Below are 20,624 nucleotides of genomic sequence, written 5' to 3'. Positions count from 1 at the left end.
GGCTTAAGTGCAAGGTCAACCTGGGCTACACAATGAGTTTTAGCTCAGCTAGAGGTGCTACAGGAGATCTTGTCTTTAAAAAGTCTTAAAAGGGGGGCTGGAGAGATAACTCCATTGTTAAGAATACGGGCTGCTCTTTCAGAGGACTTGGGTTAAATTACCAGCACCCATATGGTGGCTCACAAATATCTCTAGTCTCCAGGGGATATAACACTCTCTTCTGACTTCTGAGGGCACTGCATGCATTTGGCAGACAGACAGAAATGCTTGCAAAACAACCTATACACATATAAGGAAAAAAAAAACTAGAGCAAAATATCTGTCCCAGAAATGAGTGGTTCTTGATTTATTTATAACTTGATAATTAATTCTCAACCTAAAGAAGAAAGAATAATCTCCAGGATAGGAGAAAGAAAAGAGGAATCGAAGCATAAAACTGTGTAAGAGATCCCCTAAAACCATTATGTACTATGGGAGGGAATGACTTAAAATGAAGTAACATTTTCCATAGATGGAAACAGCAATAAAACACAGTCAGGAAGGGGGTTTATACACTCTTTGTTCCTAAATCAGCCTCTGCTCACAGGAAGGAAGAGCGTCCTGTAACAAAGCCTACACCACATCTTAACATAGATAGGAAGCAGACTGTATATAACTTTACTTCCCCAGCCTCTCTCAGAGGGAGTTGATGTTGGTCATACAATGCTAAGGAAGCTGCTTGAACTGCAAGTGCGGCATTTACTTCTTTTATTTCCTTTGGCAACCTGAGACACTCAAGTTGATTCTGGGATTGGGAGTAGCTGTAGAAATAAGAGTAGACAGGGGACAAAACTGACCAGTTTAGCTTAACAGGGCCTGTATACTTTCCTGGCTTTAGAACTAAAGGTGAGTAGCTAGAAGAATACTTCTAGTATGGTTGCTTACAGGGCTGGTAGGTTGGTCAGTCTCCTCATTATCATCCTCAGAGTCACTGGTGGAATCAGGGCAGCCTGTACCAGAGGGTGAAGCAGGTAGCTGAGAGAGGAAGGTCTGGAGCACTCGTAGATAAATCAGCAGGCCATCCTCAGACAGTGCTCCTTTGAAAAACAATCAGCACATGAGTTACTAAGAGTTACTTCAGACATTTGGGCATCACTTTCTTCATCCAGAGAGGTACTTCTGAACGAGCCCTACTGTTTTAATTAAATCCAAACTGCTGCACACTATGCAATGAATTTGGTCTTTGTTTCAGGGAACCTAAGACCCGAGTACCAGCAAAGTCTCTGGTCACTCCTGCAAGCCCTTTCTGGCCACACCCACTGAGTTTTTGCTTAAGGTTACTGAAGGCTTAAACAGCCTAAAGGTGTGCTAATACCTGGACAGGTAAAGTGATAAGCAGGCAAGAGTTTTTACTTTAAACTCAATCCCAGCTTCTAAAGAGAGGTGATCAGGAAAAGGGCTACTGAAACTGGAACAAGGTTCCAAGCCCCTGAACATACCAGATAAGTGTTCAAGCCCCCATACCCTCCCCACAGACCTCAACACTACTGGCTGCTCAGCTGTAATGATTATAATACAATAGTCAACATGCTTCTCAGACTTTAGTAAACTATCAGGCTCAAAGAAGGGGTTTCAGGAACCCCAATTTTGTAACTTGGTCAGGAGCAAAGATAACAATCCATTTTATGCAACAGGGTCTGAAGTGCAGGCAGCTTCATGGTACTAAGCCTTCAACTTGTGGAACCTGACCCTCTCTTCAATTAGCCAGTGTTGGAACTAAATGCTAAGGGTTGGGAAAGCTCATATCTTGCTTTTTGATCACAAAAATGGGAATGAGGAAAACAGCCTGGACTTCAAGATTTCTAACAATTTGTGAAATTCATGCTAAAATGTCACTGCAGTCTTCTCCTGACTCATCTGTTCAACTATCTATACAGGAGTTAGGAAAAGTACACCTTGCATTTCATACCCAAATAGTTCTCGCCAACAGTTAAAACAAAATAGAAGAGCCATGGCACTCCACTACTCCGTTTTGAATTTCGACTCTCTAGTAACAATAATGCATTCAGAAAGGGCTCATAAGGGAAGACGGTTTGTGCATCTGCTAACGCCGGAATGACGAAATGAAAAATTTGATCAGTAAAAGGTGCTGCCAGAAACTCCTCTGTGAAGGCTGAGAAAACTTGATGTCTGAAAAGGAAAAGGGATTTAAAGAGAATCAAAACATCTTACCCATCAAATCACAGATTAAAATCATTTCCCCAAAAGTTCTCCTAAGTAAATAATCTATATTCCAAAGTAGAGACTAGAACTTGATTTTATATCTTTTCTATTTTTTAAAAATATTTATTTATTTATTATGTGTACAGCATTCCTTCCATGTGTGCTCGCAAGCCAGAAGGGGGTGCCAGGTCTCATTATAAATGGCCATGAGCCACCATGTGGTTGCTGGGAATTGAACTCAGGACCTCTGGAAGAGCAGTCAGTGTTCTTAACCACTGAGCCATCTCTCCAGCCCCTATATCTTTTCTATTAATGTATTTTTTTTTCATGATGGGTACTAAAGAACAGGAAATAAATAGCCAGATCATCAGAATTACTAATTTAGGTTAGGCACAGGCAAGACAGAGAAAAGTACACTGCACACTTCCCCATGAACCATGACACACTAATAAAGAAAACATGTGACTACCCAATCTTCACTCACCCACCTTGCACCTTCAGGACAGGAGCTGTATGTAAAGTGCAATGGTTTTAGGATATTCTCCAGCAAAATTTTTGCTATAGGAACTCGCGATAAATCAGAATATTCAATACTTGATGGAAGTTTGCTATTAATCAACAAGTAGAGAGATCTATAATACCCTAAAAAAAAAAAACGGGGAAAATACATTTATATTTAGTGCCCTTTTTCATTACAATGGAGAAATGTCTTAAAATTTTTAAAAATATATTTATTTTTGGGAAGCCTCAGAGGACAATTTGGAGGAATCTGTTCTCTTCTACATTGATGAACCCAGGAATTGAACTCAGTTCAAGTTTCCAGCAGAAAGTGTCTTTACTCACTGAGGTATCTCAATTGCCATCATCAATTTTTTTTTAAATAAAGATTTATTTATTATGTATAAAGTATTGCGTCTGCCTGCAGGCCAGAAGAGGGCACCAGATCTCATTACAGATGGTTGTGAGCCACCATGTGGTTGATGAGAACTGAACTCAGGACCTTTGGAAGAGTAGGCAGTGCTCTTAACCACTGAGCCATCTCTCCAGCCCCGCCATCATCAATTTTTAAATGTTTAATAAAGTTATATGGATGAAAAGGGGAAGAGTCTCACTCTGTAGTTCAGTCTGGCACCAAACTCATAGTAATCCTCCTTCCTCAGTCTCCCAAGGGCTATGGTAACAGGTGAGTCACTACGTTCAGCTACATTTATTTTGCTAAGACCTGAATGGCACATAGACTCTCCTATCTACTGCTTAGTTAGCATCAACAATGCCTACAATGCCGGTATTGATACACCGTTACCTATTCATTCAGAAGCAAACCTAAGACATAATTACTTCAGTATATCATGAAAAGATTAATTTTTTTTTCAAGATAGGGTTTCTTTGTGTAATAGCTCTGGCTGGCCTGGAACTTGATTTGTAGACCGGGATGGCCTTGGACTCAGAGATCTGCCTGCCTATTGAGTTCTGGGATTACAGGTGTGTGCCACCATGGACTTGCAAAATATTTTAAGAGGACCATTATGATAGCTAAAAATGAATTAGTACGTTTCCCCCTCCCCGTCCCAAGACAGGGTTTCTCTGTAATAGCACTGGCTGTCTTGGAACTCACTTTGTAGATCAGGCTGGGCTCAAGAATTAGTACTTTTTTTTTTGTTTGTTTGTTTTGTTTGTTTGTTTTTTGGTTTTTCAAGACAGGGTTTCTCTGTGGTTTTGGAGCCTGTCCTGGAACTAGCTCTTGTAGACCAGGCTGGTCTCAAACTCACAGAGATCCGCCTGCCTTTGCCTCCCGAGTGCTGGGATTAAAGGCGTGCGCCACCACCACCCGGCTGAATTAGTACTTCTTAATATCACAAATAGCTACTAAGTAATCAAGTCGCCAACTGTTTGGTGTTATTAATTTTATTTAATCAACATGTTTGACTCGTAATCCTATAATCCCAGTAAGATCCATAATGTGACCTTCTGATTACACTCCAAACACCTCAGAATGGAATTAATGTTGTGGGCTCCCTTAGTGTTACAATGAAGTCATAGATTCAGACATGTTAATGTCCTTCAGTCTACAGTATCCTTAAGACCTTCATGCTTCCCAGCGACTGCTGGTGGAATGTCTGTCTCACCTTGCTAGCCTGACTAAGACCTGCTTGTCTGTAGGAGCTCCCAAGTTTCTTTTAGAAGAAACAACAATCTACGTAAAGACCACAATCTGGACAGTAACACCACAAAATAATTCATTAAAACAACCGAAAAACAGCCACACCACTGCACACAACAAAAGCAACAGTTTTAATGGAAGATTCTTAAAAATTATTTATTTATTTTATGTGCATTCATGTTTTGCCTGCATGTATGTCTGTGTGAAGGTGTGGGATCCCCTGAATCTGGAGTTGCAGGCAGCAATGAGCTGCCATGTGGGTGCTAGGAATTGAACCCAGGTCTCTGGAAGATTAGATGGAGCCCTTAACCAGTGAGCCATCTCTCCAGCCCCTTGATGGGAGATTTTCAATCACCTTTCATTTTTAGAAACATTTCAAAGAAGGTGCAGCTCATGATTATCTTCCTAATAGTTTTAAAAAACAGGAAAAAGAAAATTATCATCAAATACTTAGCCTGAACTGGATATACACAGTACACAAGTTCATTCCAGTTCAATGCCATCATGAATCTATTTCTTAGAAAATCAAACTCAATAAATTTCACTGTGATTTTCACTAAGTCAGTAGTTTTCTGAGATTTTTAACAAAGCAAGTTAGGGGTATTTACACTTACTAAGCTCTACAAACAGTAAAAATTAATGAGACCATAATTTTTGTGGTTTTAATCTATATCAGCTAATCTATATAGGTTTATACTTCAATAAAAATCAGTTATTAACACTTTGTAGTAACAGTAATTTATAACTTTCAAGAACAACCAACACTTTTTGTTTTTCCAAGACAGGGTTTGTTTAACAGTCCCGATTGTCCTGGAACTCTTTGCATACCAGGCTGGCTTCAAACTCACAGAAACCTGCCTGCCCTCTGACCCCCAAGGGCTGGGATTAAAGGCACGTATCACCACACCCGGCCTTAAACCAGCTCCTTTTATGATTAACCAGCAGAACTTGTTTTTTATAAAACAATGAATAATTAGGTACAGACACTGAAAAGACTTCTACATTTCCAGAGGTTGGGACCAATGCTAGAACTCAGTGGCTGCGTCACTCTCCCAGAAGGCACACACACGCACAGGTTCTGTTCTGAAGATCACAGTGTGTTGTTCAGAGCAGTACCATCCTTCAACAGCACACAAGACAATGCATGCCTCCACAACAATGCCCACTCCACAGGTTTGCCCCACTTACCATTGTGAACCATGTAGTGCAAAATTTGTTCAATCACTGACACCACATAGCTAGAATCTTGTAAAACAGGCAAGTATGTATTCTCAGATGAAAACACCTCAAGCATTCGCATTGGAAGTGCAACATTCAAACTGTCATCACTACAGTTTTGCAGCAACCTGTAAAACAGATTCACATACTTACTAGAAAGTCAGGGCTGCCCGTTTCCCTGACAACTCCAGTTTCTGTGACGAGCATGTGAGTCACTGCACTACTGCTCAAGCAACAATGTTCAGAATTCCTGAGTCTTTTATCATGTGTCAACAGTATCCCTTTAGTAGGTAGACATGAAAAATATTCCATCTCAGAGGGAGAGACAGAAGAGGACAACCAAATATTACAAATAGTGACAGAAAACCATAGCCCATGGATTGTTGGAAGAGAAGTTACATTTTCACCTGGGTAAAGCTTTCTGGAAAAAGTGCCTTTGCAACCAGTGATATCAGGTCTGTGCAGACCTGCAGGTTCCCAACAGTACAGAACAGCATGCTCTCTTTGATCTAGCATTTTTCTGACTAAAGCTTCCCCGCCTGCTAGGAGGAGAACAGACAAAAGGAATCTTAATTATCACAGTCTGATTTGAAAATGGCCTCCGGCCAGGTGTAGTGTCACAGGCCTGTAATCCTACCATTCAGAAGCCTGAGGAAGACGCAGAGGTAGGCAAATCTGTGTGAGTTCCACGACAGTTGGGGTTATAGATGGAGACCCAGTCTCAACAAATAAAAAAATTTAAAAAAGGCTCTATGACTCAAAAATTTTTAAGATTTATTTATTATGTATATAATGTTTTGCCCGGACACCAAAAGAGCACCGTATTTCATTGTAGATGGTTGTGAGTCACCATGTCGTTGCTAGGAATTGAACTCAGGACCTCTGGAAGAGCAGCCAATGCTCTTAACCTCTGAGACATCTCTTTAGCCTTAAAAAAATCTTAACATGTATATGTGTGTGACTATGTGTATATGTGCACATGAGTGCAGGTGCCTGTGGGAAGCCAGAGAAGGGTGTCAGATCCCTTGGAAATATATAGTTACAGGTGGCTGTGTACTAGGAACTGAACTCCAGTCCTATGCAAAAGCAGCAAGCACTTTTAACCATTGAACCATCTCTCCAGTTCCTCCATGTTTTTTTTTAAAACTGACAGCATAGGCATTGTTATACACTGTTCTATATCCCATACTTGAAAGACACATACAACCTCGAAAAGGAAGCTGATCTTAGGTGTCTCCAGTCAATCCTCTTCTCATGTTCCATTCTACCACTTGTCTCTGTATCTGTGGATAAAGCTGTACGTTTTGGGGTTTTTTATGCAAAAGAAGATGTACAGTGTGCTCAGTGTATTGGTTCTGTTCACTGTCTCTCTGAGGCTTATCGCATAATACACCTGCAAACCTCAATCCTCACTGAACTTCTGTCTCCCCATGTGAAAATGTTACATCTGGGGTTGGGAAACTGTGTCTCAGAGGAAAGCTGGTAGAAGATTTAATGACAAACTCCAGTGTATTCAATGACTCATCTCTTCTGGGTATTTTCTACATACAGAACTACTGGATCCCAAATCTAAATTGCACATGAAGCCACCAGGTCCCCACAGACACTGTGAGAGGAAGCCCTGGCTGCACCACATCCTAGCACTTGGTAGGAAGCATCAGAATCAAGCAACTCTGAGTCTATGAGTATGTATTACAACATGGATTTCTACTTCTCTAATACTGGTAATATTTTCAAGAGTGTGCTGATCCAAATCAGAGAGAGGTTTTGTTTTCAAAGACGGGCTCACATCTGTTGCCTATTTTCTCACTATTTGCCTCTTGAGAGTATAGATAAACTGTTCTTTTTTACCTTTCCAAGGCTACATGTCATGACCCTGGAACTATATCATTTTCTTTTCTCTTAATTTGGAAAGTCTTCCTTCTGTACCATCAAGGCTAACTCCTCAAAAGACCAGGTATGATTTTTTCCCCCAAATACTATCCTCAATCTGTTCCTCATCTATTTCTCTCTATGGATGCTTCTGCTACTCCATATTTCACTGCTGCAGCAGACCAAGGGTATTGCTGAGGGGGAAAATGAATAACTGAGATAGTTCCAAACAGGCTCCAGAGCACTCTGCCCAGCTCATACAGGCTGCTTCTTTACTTGGCAGAGCCGTAGGTCCTACCAAACACTAAACAGGCTGTAGAAAGCAAAGATTTCAATCAGGAAGAGAAAGCAGATTTGAGTCAGCTACAGCATCCAGACAGCCTCACATTGAAACATTAAGACCTGACCCATACTCATCTGAGAATCTGGCTTTAACCTCATTGAGGCTTAGATGAAAGTATTCATTCTGACCTATCCCTCCGCTCCACCTCAGTTTTAATCAGCTGGTTCCTTCTGCTCTTTTCAGCAGCGCCCCCAGGGCCAGTCTTTTGTTATCTTTCACACAAGTCATTGAGTCCTATCTAGGTTAAAGTTCCCATAGCCTCTAAAACCCTTCACGCACTTGTTTCCTGAACACACCTTCATCAAAGCCCCAGGCTTCACTGCTGCCTAGAGTGACTAACCTGTAGCCCAAACCTTCAGATTCAGCTATCACTACTCTCCAGTCATTTCCGACACATCCTCAAAGTAGACATTGGAGGGTATAGTTCTGGATACAGAATCAGTATACTCTATCATTGCAGGTTCTGTCTCAAGAACCTGAGAACGGACTGAGCATTTCACCCAATGCTACACTGGGTCTGTCAACCTAGGTGCTTGGACTCTCTGGATTCAGGCAACATCAATCTTAATCATTTTCAAAGTGATCATGACACGGGTTTGTAGAAGGACCCTTCTTTCTAGAACTGGATATGGGAGTATCTGGGGAATAGAGTGACACTATGAGACAGAAATTACAATGGTTCAGCAAAACATTCAACTGGTTGACTGCAGTTAAATCACTCCACGCTAGGTGGTGATGCACACCTTAATTAATCTCAAGGCCAGCCTGGTCTACATAGTCAGTAACAAAAAAGAACTGCTGACTCAAGACAACAGGCAACAGGCACCTGGTGTGGCTTTTTTTTTTTTTTTCATTCTTTTATGTTGAAAATTTTAGAAGAAAATTCATGCTGTGTGACCTTGATCAAAACTTTCCTTTGGCTCCCCACTTGCTCACATAAAGCCAAGATGCTTAAAAATCTGCACTGGCTCTCCCTACAGGCTAGCTCTGACCTAGCACATCAAGAACCATCCCAACCTCCAAATGACTTCATTACAAAGACTTTCTGATGAGGTACCTCATATCCTCTCTTTCCCTTTTTAATCTCCACCCCACCCCCAGTACTAACTAATATCTATGTCTTCCTACAAAGATATCTATATTTTACTACAGCACTTGAGAGGCCAAGGCAGGAAGACTGCTTTGGATTCAAAGTCAGCCTGGGCTAAAAAACAAGATCATATCTTTAAAAAAAAAAAAAATGAGAAAATCATAAGGCTAGAGAGATGGCTCAGTGGTTAAGAGTGCTGGTTGCTCTACCAGAGGACTGAGGTTCAGTTCCAAGCACCCATAAGGTGGCTCAACTCTGTAAGTCCAGTTCCAGAGGATCTCACACCCTTTTCAGGTCTCTTTGTGCACCAGGCATGTACGTGGCACATACCCATACACAGCAAAAACATCCATACACATTAAAAGAAAAAAAAAAGGAAACCAATAAAACGAAACAAAGCTGCTTCCCAAACCACTTAAACTCTAAAGATATCTCACACATTTTTAAGTTTCCAACTATGACAAAACTTACCTGCAACAAAGACTCATCAACCTCTTTATTTGAAATAAGCAGGTCAGTCTCTCTGATCCATCCAACTGTTTTACAAACAGAGAGCTGTGCTTAATTAAGTTCTGATATAGCCATATCTGTAAGAGTAAAACATAAAAATAATCCATAAAATTTGCTTGATTATTTAGATAATACTAAAAAATGTCTTTACATGGTTTCTACACTTTAATCAAAACTTGATAAAGAGTAAGGTTTTTAACTCAGAATTTTCTTAGCAGGCTTGTATATCTCCATCTTAATAACATCAATGTTAATATACACTACTACATTAGTCTCTAAACAAAGAATATATAAAGCTCATTCTACTTAAAACAACAAGTCATAAGCAAAAGGAAGCAATCCACCAGAACACCACACAGGGAATGCAGCACTTCCCTCAAGTTTCATGAATAATTCTTTGTCCTTCTTGTATGCAGAGCTGCAGTCTCCTTCAACATCCTTTCTGTTTCCTTTCCCTAACTCCATGCACTATTTAAGGGTTGTTTTATTTTTATATTACACACAGAGATTTATTAAAGGGAAATTTCTCCCACACACTCTTCACAGGAAGGCAATGAGGCAGCTCCCAGTCCAAGGACAATCACATAACTGGGCTGGTCAGAAGAATCCACTCTTTTGGAAACAATGATGACTAACCTGTGACTTCAGAAAAGCAGAATGTCAAATTCTGTCCCTTGTGTTCACAAGGCTTGATTGTAAAGCATATGTATGTGGCAGATTCTAAATGACGCTGAAGCCTCAACACCTAACAAGAACTCTCTTCTATTTCCTCCACTGTATTTTTATGAAATAGATTCATATTCTGTTTTCTGGTTGTAAAACCTACTTAACACTCTGATCTGGAACCACCCTATCCATTTTCATGGGAACCAACACGAAATAAGCCTTTCAAACTACCTAACACACGGCTTATCTTAAATTTTGTGGCTCCTATTAACAAATAAAAATAAGACATACAAAAACTATAATGATAAAAAGCTAGAGGGCAGTTGTAAGAACTCCAAGAATAAAGTTTTACTCTATTAACCAGGCATTTGAAGTGAATTTTAAAAAATCTCAAAGTAGTTAAGAATATTATACTATTTTCAACACTTTCTGAATTAGCTTTGGTTCTTCATTTGACAATCTTTTCTAAATTTTTTTCATTTAATTTTTATTAATGTTTTACGTATGCATATGTATGTGAGCACACACCATGGCATGATGTGTTTACAGTTTACAGTGACCTACAGGAGTCAGCTTTTTCCTTCCACAATACTGGTCCTAGGAATTCAACTGAGTTATAGATGTGCCATTATTGACGAAAATAATTGTACTCATTAAATATCTGATTTGCTTAATATTTGTTATTTACTAAAGACAGATGAGAAAATATTTAAAACTATTTTGCTTTTTCGTTTGTGTTTGCTTCTGTAATGCTGGCTAGTTTTTACGTCAACTTGACACAAGCTAATGATCTGAGAGTAATCTCAATTGAGAAAATGCTTCCAAAAGATCCTACAGGGAAGCCTATAGGGCAGTTTCTTAATTAGTGATTGATGTGGGATGGCCCAGACTATTGTGGGGGCTATTGGTCTGGGATTTCTTGGCAAATCATAAAGAATTAACGTTACCTCTTCATGGTCTCTGCATCAGCTCCTGTCTCCAGGTTCCTGCCCTGTTTGAATGCCTGACCTGACTTCCTTTAATGATGAACTGTGATATGGAAGTATAATTGAAATAAATTCTTTCCTCCCAAGATGTTTTTCATGTTTCATCAGAACAACAGAGACCCTACGACAGGATGGTCTCACACATTTGAGGTAAGCGACAGGATGGTCTCACACATTTGAGGTAAGCACTCTATCACTGAGCTCTACCTCCAGAGCCTCACACTGTCCTTATAAATCTTAAGTGTCAACCAAGGATGAATGAGTATCAGTAACATAAGAAAATAAACCAAGAAAAGACAGAGAAATCAGAAAAAGCAAAACAAAGGCTTTCCCAGAGTAACAGCAGGCCTGAGAGTGCTAGGAAGAAATGCATGAAGACAGGGACAGCCCAGGTTTATGAAAAGTTGTGCCAAGAATGAAGCATAGAACTGTTGCCAGGTGGAAGAGAGTAAGAGATTCAAAGAAAACCAATTAATTAAAAAGTGTGGCAAGCTTTAAAGTGAGGCAGAGGAAAGTGGATCTCTGTGAACTCAAAGTTAGCCTGGTTCTACAGAGCAAGTTCCAGGGCAGGCTCCAAAGCTACTAAAGAGAAACCCTGGCTGGAAAACCAAAGAAACAAAACAATAAAAAGTAAGGCAAATATTAATTTAAGAAAAGTTAAAAGTAAGCTACATACAGGAAAAAAGTGCAGTCATAGCACATTACTCTCTTGGCATAGGACCATATTAAAGTCACAGTAAAACATATATTTGTGCTGTGGTTGTGGTGTACACCTTTAATCTCAATGCTTGGTAAGCAGGGCCAGGTGGTTCTCAGGGAGTTCAAGGCCAGCCTAGTCTACAGTACAATGAAGTTCCAGGACAGCCAGGGCTACAGACCCTGTCTTGGAAAAAAAGAGAAAGAGAGAAGGGGGAGAGGGGAAGAGAAGGAGAGAGAGAAAGAGAGAGAAATATAAATAAAGGGGGGATATAGGCATAAATGTTTAAGTCTGCATTTAGTACCACTAAAAAATTATCCAAGGTGACATCCTGCTTGTTTCCAAGTGAGAACTGGGGAACTAATTAGGTGACTTTGTCACAGGAAAACTGTTCTTGTGCTTTTGTTAGTGAATTGAAAATATTCACGATCTCTTCTGAACTTCCTTATTTATTTTCGAGAAAGAGTCTCACAGTTAGTCAGAACTTGCCACAATCCCTAGTGCTGGGACACAGGCATTCACCATCACATCCGGTTTTAACTCACTTTTCTTTTTTTTAAATTGCGGGTTTAAAAAAATATTTATTTTTATTTTATGTGCATTTGTGTTTTTGCCATGGGTGTCAGGTTCCTGGAACTGGACAATAATAGACAGTTGTGATATGTGGGTGCTGAGAACTGAACTCAGGTGCTTTGGAAGAGTGGCCAATGCTCTTAACCAATAGGTCATTGGTTAAGACCTAATGGCCAGACCCTAATCTCCAGACCTTAATCTGCCCCCCCCCGTTTTTTAATATGAACTGTGTTTAACGACATTTTGCTCTACTTAGGATTTCACAATCTGCACATGAACTATTTGTTTTGCATGCGCCTGGGGCTGGGCCAAAGACTCCTCTTCACTCTAACGTTTCACATCCAGCTTCTGAAGCACTTCTGTGTATGCCTCTTTAGAACCAGATTACAGATGAGCTCTCACACACCAAGGGGCTCTGGAGAGAGACAACACCTACATGTTTTCTGCTCCTTAGAGATCTTTCCATATCCAGGAATAGGGAGCCCTAAGGCAAAGGCAGTCTGTTGAGAGGCAAGTTAAATGGTTTGCTACTGTGCCTTTACTCCTCTTCTCCTGGACTTCAGAAAGGATTCCAGACAGCTGCCCAGAAGCAAAGTCCAGAATGGTGGGCAGATTAACTACTGTGCCCAACCCTCTTTGGTTTTTTTTATTAATTTTATATGTGTGGGCCTTCTGCCTGCATATATGTCTGTATATCACATGGGGGCCTGGTGCCCTTGGATTTGAATTCAGGTTCTCTGGAAGAATATTTAGTGCTCTCGAACACGAAGCCATCTCTCCAGTCCCTGTTGTACCTCTCTTGATCAGCTTCGATTATACAAAGTTCTTTCATGCCCCAGCATAGCTCAAGTTCGGCTGCAGAGCTAGGACTACAGCCAAGCAGCCCCCTTTGCCTTGTACTTGCTCCATGTGGGGCTCTATCTAGCATACAGTTTTCACTGTATATCCCCTTTTAATGTGATTTGGAAATTTCAATTACAAATAAATAAAAATATCTAATCTAACAATTATATGAAAGTCTCATAATATTTCCTGGGGAAGATGAAACACAAGGGGTCTTTTGGGGGGGCTTTTTTGTTTGGTTGGTTTTTTCTAGTTTTTGAGACAGGATTTCTCAGTAGTTAAATGGAGCCAGTCCTGGAACTCACTCTGTAGACCAGGCTGGCCTTGAACTCACAGATTTCTGCCTGCCTCTGCCTCAGTGCTGGGATTAAATGTGTGTGCCACCACTGCCCAGTTTTTGTTTTGTTTTGTTTCTTTGCAACAGTGTTTAATGTGGTCCAGGTCGGCCTTGAACTCCTGATCCTTCCACCACCCAAGTGTTGGAATTACAGGTATGAACCATCATACCTAACTACACGTTCTACTTTTTAGGAATAGTTCATGCCAAGCATTGGAGGCACACACTTTTAATACCAGCACTCTTAAGGCAAAGGAAGGTGATATCTGTGAGTTCAAGGCCAGCCTGATCTACAGAGCTAGCTCCATAACAGCCAAGGTTACACTAAGGAAACCCTATCTCAAAAAACCAAAAAACAAACAAACAAAAAAAAACCACTGTTCACCAAAACAATGTTCTCTATCCCTCATTAGCAGTAACAAAAAACCTACAATATCTTAGAGATTACATTTTCAAAGAGACCCTATATTTGAAGTAAAGTATTACTATATATGCACATAATCAATAGTGAGGGTACACACCTCACAGCAGCTGCACAAAGACAAGAGAGGCTGATGTACAGAGGAAAGTGGGCCACACTGACTAATGAGTGTCTACAATATCCTTTTAACACTTAAAATACCATAATAGAGAAATCAATTAAAATGTATGTTGACTTTGAAAAGTAAAATACATCAACACAAAGGTTACCTATTACAGCTGATTTAAAAAAACAAAAACAAAAACAAAAGTGTAGACTTGAGGAGGAGTTATCTGGCTTCCTCAGACACTCACCACTTCCACATGCCCTAAAAGGAGATGGAAAATAGGTACACAGAACTAAGTGAAAATATCGCTGTACTCACCAAACGTTTGGAGTCTTCGCTCTGTTTGTAAAAGAAGAGAAGCTGCCTTACTAAGAGGGTAAGGTTGGGACCATCGGCAAGGCAGAAGGTGCCACCAGGCTGAGCTGAGTCAGCACATCGGTCAAATGCACTTCTTTGCAGGGAATACTGTAAGCAGAGGAAGTCATGTGTCAACACACTGCTCCATAGTTGTCAAAATGGAAATTAGCAATGAGTATTTTATAGGTATGGTGACCAACAACTAAGAAATAATTACTGGACCACCAGTTAAAGATTAAAAAATAAGCCATAAATAAAAATTCCTAACTTGGAATGCAGTGAAGATCCAAAATGTCTACTAACAGAACCACCCACACCTTTCTTCTTTGTAATTACCACTTGTCTTAAACTTAAAATTTCCCCAAAATTCATCTATTTATAAATCTTTTAAGTAAAAGAAATACAATTATTTATTAGGAAAAATACTATTTATTAACACTAAATTTTATAAAGCAGGCATGATAAATTCATTTCAGACAGACATTACTAATACAAACAATACTATATCTAAAATAACTTCTCATACAGCCTTCTATTTCCCTCTCAGTTTTACTTCCCTTCGAATAAACCTTTTTTAATTTTTCTTCTTTTATTTGAGACGGGATCTCTCTACATAGCCTGCTCTGGAATTCTATGTACTCCAAGACAGCCTTGAACTCACTGAGATCTGCCTGCCTCTGCCTCGCTAATGCTGACACCAGACATGTACACCACACCTGGTTCATTTTTTTCCTTTTTTTTCTTAAGAATATGGTTGTATATATTCATATGTTTTGCTTCTTTTTTAAAAAGATCTATCGCCAGGTGGTGGTGGCGCACGTCTTTAATCCCAGCACTCGGAAGGCAGAGGCAGGCAGATCTCTGTGAGTTCGAGACCAGTCTGGTCTACAAGCGCTAGTTCCAGGTCAGGCTCCAAAGCTACAGAGAAACCCTCTCTCGAAATACCAAAAAAAAAAAAAAAAAAAAAAAAAAAAAATCTATCTATTTATTTATTATATATACACTGTTCTGCCTGCATGTATGGCTGCAGCCAGAAGAGGATACCAGACCCCATTATAGATAGCAGTAAGTCACCATGTGGTTACTGGGAATTGAACTCAGGACCTCTGGAAGAGTAGCCAGTGCTTTTAACCTCTGGGCCATCTCTCCAGCCGTGGTTAATTTCTCTTAATTTTTACATTATATTTATTTAGTTTGTGTATGTGTATGAGTATGCTTAGGTGATGGATGACATGTTATGTGAAGGTTGAAGAGTTGGTTGTCTCCTATCATGTGAGTTGTTGAAATTGAACTCAGGTTGTCAGCCTTAGCCACAAAGTGCCAACATCTCAACTTTAAAAACAAACTTACTTGTTGTTTTCTATCTCTATAGCCTCGAATAAATGACTGGATTATTATTGCATTTTTCAATCTTCGTCTTTCTTCCTGAATAATGGAGGAAAAAAAAGAAAGAACAATCAGTTAGAACTGGTGAAAATGACAGTTACTAATTTTTTTTGATAATTAGTTTTATGATCCAAATACCATAAAATTCATTCTTTTAATGAATATGATGTGGGATGTCCCTCTGTATGCTGTGAATGCTTTATTACCACTAGTTAATAAAGAAGCTGCTCTGGCTTATGCCAGGGCAGAATATAGCTAGACGGGAAGTCCAAACAGAGATATGGGGAGAAAGGTGGAGTTAGAGGGATGCAAGCAGTCACCGGGGAAGAAAGATGTGAAGTAACAAGCCACGAGCCTCGTGGTAAAATACAGAATAACAGAAACGTATTAGTTTATACGTAGAGCTGGTCAGCAAAAAGCCCGAGCCATCGGCCAAACAATTATAATTAATATTAAGCCCCCAAAGGATTATTTTGCAAGCAGTTGCAAAAACCGGAGGTCAGGAGAGAAACCAATTGAGAAAGACTGGATGGGACAGAAGAAAGACTTCCAGTTACAAACATATTTTAATAATTCATTTTATTATCATTATTGTTTTTAATAATCCATTTTATTTATTTATTTGTTTGTTTATTTGTTTGTTTGTTTATTTATTTATTTATTTATTTTGGTTTTTCGAGACAGGGTTTCTCTGTGACTTTGGAGCCTGTCCTGGAACTAGCTCTGTAGACCAGGCTGGTCTCGAACTCACAGAGATCCGCCTGCCTCTGCCTCCCGAGAGCTGGGATTAAAGGCGTGCGCCACCATTGCCAGGCTTCATTTTATTATTATTATTGATTTTGCTGTTGTTTCAGACAGGGTCTCTATGTCCTCAAACTCACAGAGATCCTCCTGCTTTCGCCTCCCAAGTGCTAGGATTAAAGGTGTGTGCCACCATAAGCAGCATTTTTATTAAATTACTGCCTGTACCTATGTGTGGGTATATGCACGTAAGTACAGGTACCCTCGGAGGCCAGAAGCATTGGATCCCTTGGAGCTGCCGTTAACAAGTGGTTGTGTCACTTAACATGCCTACTGGAACTGAACTCTGCAAGAGTACTATGTGTTCTTAAACAATGAGCCATCATTCCAATCCCATCACTGAACACATTTCTAATGTGTGAGAGTTTCACAGCCATTACCACCATCTTTTCTATTATTTTCTTTTTTGTTTTTCAAGACAGGTTTTTCTCTGTAGTTCTGGCTGTTCTGGAACCCTGTAGACCAGGCTGGCCTTGAACTAAAAGATCCTCCAGCCCCTGCATTCTGAGTGCTAGGATTAAAGGCATGTGTCATCATCTTATTTGAGAGCATTTTATCATCCCCCAAAAGAAACCCCTTGATGTGGAAAGTCTTTCTATATATGTGTTGTTTTTATTGGTTAATGAATAAACAAGTGCTTGGGCCTATGACACGGAAGACTAGAACAAGGCAAGAATTCCAAGCAGAGACAGAGGAGAAAAGAAGGCAGAGTCAGTGAGACTCCATGTAGCTGCCAAAGGAGACAGACACCCCTGGAACCTGACCGGGAAACCACAAGCCTTGTGATAAAATATAAATAATAGGAATGGGTTAATTTAAGATGTAAGAGTTAGTTAATAAGAAGACTGAGCTAATAGGTTGAGCAGTGTTTTAATTAATACAGTTTCTGTGTGATTATTTGGGTTTGAGCGGCCTGGAAACAAATGAGCAGTCCCTGCCTACAACCCCTTACCTATTTTAGGAGGCACCCTTCATTCCTTGCCTGGTCCTCTTTATATTTTTGGTTATGAGCCTAGCCTTTAACGGCTGAGCCATCTCTCCAGTCCTCCTTGCCTGGTCCTTCAAGTCGTTACTCATACACTTTTCTCAATGGATTTTCCTAGCCTGAGCAGTTGATACAATGGAATCTCACTTAATCTGTCTTCTCTCTGACCTTCTTCATTTGACACAGTGTTTTCAAGCTTTATACACACTGTAGTATGTGTTAGTACATCATTCCCTTTTATGGCCAAATAACATTTGATCATATACATATCTCATATTCTGTTTATCTGTACATCATCTGGTTGGCAATTGTTCTGTTTCCATTGTGGGCTATTATGAACAATCCTGCTATAAAAACTTATGTCCACCTTTTTTGAAGGAGATAGTCTTGCATTTCTTGAGTATAAACCTAGGAGTGAATTAACATTTCTATGACAATGTTTTCTAAAATGGTTACAACCATTTTGCAATCCCATCATAGATATATGAAAAAATAAACACAAAGAAAAGGACACACTACAGAACTTCCTCAGACAGTGAAGAACACCAACAAGTGAACACCTTTCCTGACTGAGCATTTGAATCTCAACTGAGTGCTACTTTAGCTATGCAACTGGTGATCTGTCTCAACTGGAGAGAAGAAATGCTACTGTGAGGGCAGTCCTCACAGCTCAATGTCCTAGCCAAAAATGTCAAAAGTGACGAGGCTGGAAATTAATTTCTGCTACTGCTATGTCCCCTTACCAGGAATGCACATAGAATGGCTTTAAAGTATAGGAATTTCCCTAAAATTTTAAGCTAAATCAGTTCTAGTTGACCATAAATGTCATTAGTTCACGAGCTAGTTAATTTTAACTGTCAACGTGACACAACTAAAATCTCCTTGGAAGAGTCTTAATGATGAATTAAATAGAACATGTAGGCCTGTGCATATGTTGTGGGGAATTGTCTTGTTAATTGATGTAGAAAGACCCATTCCATGTGGGTGGTACCATTCCCTAGGCAGAGGATCCTGAACGGCATCAACCTCTAGTTTTTCAGTATTACCTACCCTGCCCTGTTCTCCAGTGCCATCCATCTTAACCTCCTCAGTGAGCAGCCATGATTCTACTGTCTTAACAACTCTCAATACCATCTTAGTCTTTGTCACCCAAGACTCACCACCACAGAGCAGGGTCTTGTTTACTGTTTGCTATCTGTATCCAGCAAACACAACAGAACCTGACAAACCACAAGCTCCGAGACATCTATTAAATGCAGGAATGAGTTGTTGAAATAACAAGACCCAGGGAGGTGGTGTAGACAGGCAGAACTAGGAGTTTCAGGCCAGCCTGGTCTACAGAGCAAGTTCTAGGACTGCCAGGCTACCCAGAAATAACAAGACCCATGCCAGGACTATATAAAGAGACTGTTTCAAAGATACAAATAATAAACAAACAAGTAAAATAACAAGACCCAAAACATATAACTAGAAAAGCAAGGTCTTATAGTATGTTATAATTAACCATTAAAGTTGTTTGAAGTTAACTATCCCCAAAAGATGTAACATCAAAATAAGATACAATAACATACAACTGCAATTCCAAAAATCCAGGAGGCAGGAAAATGGAGTTTGAAACCAGCTTGGCATAGCTAGGCTGGCAGGAAACAGGCATTAAAAAATGAAAACAAAAAACAAAAAACCAGAACGGCATTAGCTCCTTTTATCTTTTTTATAAACTTGTGTTAACAAGTACCTTAAAGTTGAGTTTTCTCCTTATATGGAAAAATATGAACACTGTACATTAAGGCTTTCTAGATCTTCTGGAAACCTTCTTATAAACAAAAAAGGCAACCAAAACCCCATATTCTTCTCCAGCCAGAACTCAACCTTTAAGCCCATTTTATCTTTTCCTCAGTGGTTCCAGAATGAAAAGCTTACTGTAAAATTTAATACAATCCAAAATCGTTGCAAAAGTTAAAACTCACAAAACATACATGCATGCACTTATAGAACAAAGTTTTAAAAAAATGCTGCAAAAAAGGGTTTGTAAAGAGTAATCTACAGACTAGTCAAAACCATTACCTCTCTCTTCCGTCTTTCTTCCTGAGTGCGATGTAAAAGAGAAGCCTTTTCTTCCTAAATCCAAAAAGAGACAAGATAAGGATAATAATTCCAAGCCTGAAAACATTATCATACAAAGATTACAGAATGTTTTGGCCCAAAAGGGATTCCCAAAGATCTACTTAATACTCCCAGCTTTTTCTGACATGAAGAATCACATGTACAAACGAAAATTGGTAAAATACAGCATATACACTGACACAAAGCACATAATATATAAAATCAAACTCTTCCAACAATATGAAAAGCTAAAGAAAACCTATAGCTTTATCATGGAAATCTTCAAATAAAAGCCTTTATCTAGGGACTGGAGAGATGGTTCAGAGGTTAAGAGCACTGGCTGCTCTTCCAGAGGTCCTGAGTTCAATTCCTAGCAACCACATGGTAGCTCACAATCAACCCCGGCAAACACAATCATCTACAATTAGATCTGGTGCCCTGTTCTGGCCTGTAGTCATACATGCAGACAGAACACTGTATACATAATAAATAAATAAATAGTTGGGGGGTGCCTTTATCTAACACATGTCCAAAGGTCACACAATTTGCTTTAAACTTATTAAAGGATTCCCCATTGTCACTAAAAGTTCTTCTTGAAATTGGCCTTTTAAACTCTTTAGACAAAAAACTTTTAGACAAAAAAAAGCTACAAAAATAATATCTCGCCGGGCGGTGGTGGCGCACACCTTTAATCCCAGCACTTGGGAGGCAGAGGCAGGCGGATCTCTGTGAGTTCGAGACCAGCCTGGTCTACAAGAGCTAGTTCCAGGACAGGCTCCAAAGCCACAGAGAAACCCTGTCTCGGGGAAAAAAAAAAAAAATCTCTAATTTAAAACTGACCTTTTTTCAAACTGACCTTCCCTTGTCTGTATACTCCTTCTTAACTTCTCTACACAACCAGAATATCAACAACAAGAAACTAACACAGGTACAACATTAACTAAACAAGCTTTCTATTAGTGGACTT

General features: G+C 39.6%; 1 protein-coding gene across 1 annotated transcript in view; it reads right to left on the bottom strand.

The window, feature by feature from the left end:
- Positions 1-20,624, bottom strand: part of Ube3c (ubiquitin protein ligase E3C) — a 103,510-nt gene that overhangs the window by 68,100 nt on the left and 14,786 nt on the right. Inside the window, exons 2-9 of the mRNA XM_057782998.1 lie at positions 19,619-19,672; positions 15,733-15,807; positions 14,344-14,490; positions 9,358-9,473; positions 5,552-5,709; positions 2,691-2,844; positions 1,949-2,169; positions 925-1,076 (exon numbers count right to left, since the gene is read on the bottom strand). Coding sequence (XP_057638981.1) covers positions 925-1,076; positions 1,949-2,169; positions 2,691-2,844; positions 5,552-5,709; positions 9,358-9,473; positions 14,344-14,490; positions 15,733-15,807; positions 19,619-19,672 — 1,077 coding nt within the window. The remainder of the gene's footprint in view (positions 1-924; positions 1,077-1,948; positions 2,170-2,690; positions 2,845-5,551; positions 5,710-9,357; positions 9,474-14,343; positions 14,491-15,732; positions 15,808-19,618; positions 19,673-20,624) is intronic.

This window comes from Chionomys nivalis, chromosome 1 (genome assembly GCF_950005125.1).
Source record: "Chionomys nivalis chromosome 1, mChiNiv1.1, whole genome shotgun sequence".
Lineage (NCBI taxonomy): Eukaryota > Metazoa > Chordata > Mammalia > Rodentia > Cricetidae > Chionomys > Chionomys nivalis.
Note: the sequence above shows the minus strand (reverse complement) of the source record. Positions and strands in the feature narration are given on the sequence as shown.